At 63.1% G+C, this 1,644-nt stretch overlaps 1 protein-coding gene across 1 annotated transcript; it reads right to left on the reverse strand.

Moving 5' to 3' along the window:
- Positions 1 to 672: 672 nt before the first annotated feature.
- Positions 673 to 1,641, reverse strand: LOC113405602 (transmembrane protein 151A-like; the record flags this gene model as incomplete). Its single annotated transcript, XM_026646821.1, has 1 exon — positions 673 to 1,641. A coding segment is annotated over one exon (894 nt), but the record flags the coding sequence as incomplete, so codon positions are not given.
- Between the last annotated feature and the right edge of the window lie 3 nt (positions 1,642 to 1,644).

Raw genomic sequence — 1,644 nt, forward strand, 5'->3', positions numbered from 1 at the left:
GGGGACAGACAGATGGCCTGGCTCATCCTCTCCAGAAGCAGGCAGCACAGCCACACACCCAGACTCTGCTGTGGGTTTGTGTCACTTTATTCACTGTCACGCTCACTCCAGCCAGGCCTGCCCGGGCATGCACCATTTAACCACCAACCCCTTGGCACAGCCTCAGGGAGAGAGGGGTGCCAGGGCAGAATAGATACTTTGGGGGGAGGTTTGAGAGGAAATTAAACTATCCCCCAGCCTCACTCTGCCATGGGGGTCCCAGCCTTGGGGAGGGAGGGGTGAGGCACCGAACCCACAGTATCAAGGTCCTCCAACTATCAGGGATTTAGGGCAGCCCCAGTCACCTCCAAGGGAAGTCCCATCCCCTCCTGCACATCTGGCACACCTGGGGAAGGCTGCCCCCTGCCCTAGGCTCCCCCTTTGCACAGGTCTGTCAATGTCCCTATCCCAGCCCTGGGCTCAGTCTAACCTCTGGAATCCAATTCCCCCCACAGGAGCTGAGATCAGAATCCAGCCCTGACCCCGTAGCCCTCAGTGAGTGACTGGATCTACACCTGGGGAGCTGAGAGCACACACTGGTTTTGCTGTGAAGTGGCTCCCCTTGTTCTAACTCAGCCAGGGCCTGTGTGCCACAAGCACTGGGGTCCCCGGGGTAGGGGAAGGAGGCTCAATTGTTCCCCGGGGGTAGCTTAGTTGTTTTTTTCCTGTCTCTGGGCATCCATCCATGCTCCTGGCTGTGCTCTGAGTTCAGAGAGGCGTCCCAGCCGCTGTGCCCGGGGTGCCCTGTGGGGGACACGTCTCCCCACTGCGCATGATGATCACCGGAAAGTAGAGGGCGTCGTGGTAGCAGGGTGGATTCCCCAGGGGCTGCCTCTCTGTCCCGCCCCCACTCAGGCTGCGGAAGATGCTCCGGCCCAGCGAGAAGCGGCTGCGGCTGAAGGGCAGGCGGGCATAGAGGGCCCGGGTGCTGCAAGAGGGGAGCGAGTTGCTGCTCAGCGTACGACGGCAGCGCTGCCAGCCCCGCAGGTAGGCACCGCCTGCCATGGCAGCATCCATCAGCACCGCCTCTGAGTAGCTGGGCACCAGCTGGCGGTTGGAGCAGATGTGCCACTCCAGCTCTGTCATGTCCACCGTGGCCACACGTGGGATGGGGCGCCCGTAGCCAGAGGGCTCCTGGGAGCCGGGCCCATCCTCAGTACCAAAGAGCTTCTCCACGTGATAGTGCACGTTGGCTGTGCGGTACCCGGCTAGCACCCGTAGCGGCCAGGACAGAAGCGCCAGCGAGGCTGCCCAGAAGGCCCAGCGCCGGGCGAACCAGGGAGGGCGCCCTGGCTCAGGGAAGACCATCAGCTGCTCCTGGAAGTTGACATCCTGGAGCCGCATGCCCTCTCGTGCCTCCAGGTAGTCGTCCAGCCCCTCGTTCTGGCCGAAGAAGCGTGCCCGCTGCGCCAGGTAGGCAGCCTCGGCCCGAGCGCTGGCAAAGCTGAAGCACTTGGTGAAGCGCAGGCGCGTGGCCGGATGCTCAGCCAGGCCCAGCAGCTCCTTGGAGACGTCACGCACGCCGTGGGCCGTGTAGTCAAAGTGGCTCTCAGCTACGTGGGTGTTGACCCGCTCATGGTACACCTGCGTGGTGGTGTAGGCATC

The sequence above is a fragment of the Terrapene carolina genome, unplaced genomic scaffold, assembly GCF_002925995.2.
Source record: "Terrapene carolina triunguis isolate 2854851 unplaced genomic scaffold, T_m_triunguis-2.0 Scaffold44958, whole genome shotgun sequence".
Classification (NCBI taxonomy): Eukaryota; Metazoa; Chordata; order Testudines; family Emydidae; genus Terrapene; species Terrapene triunguis.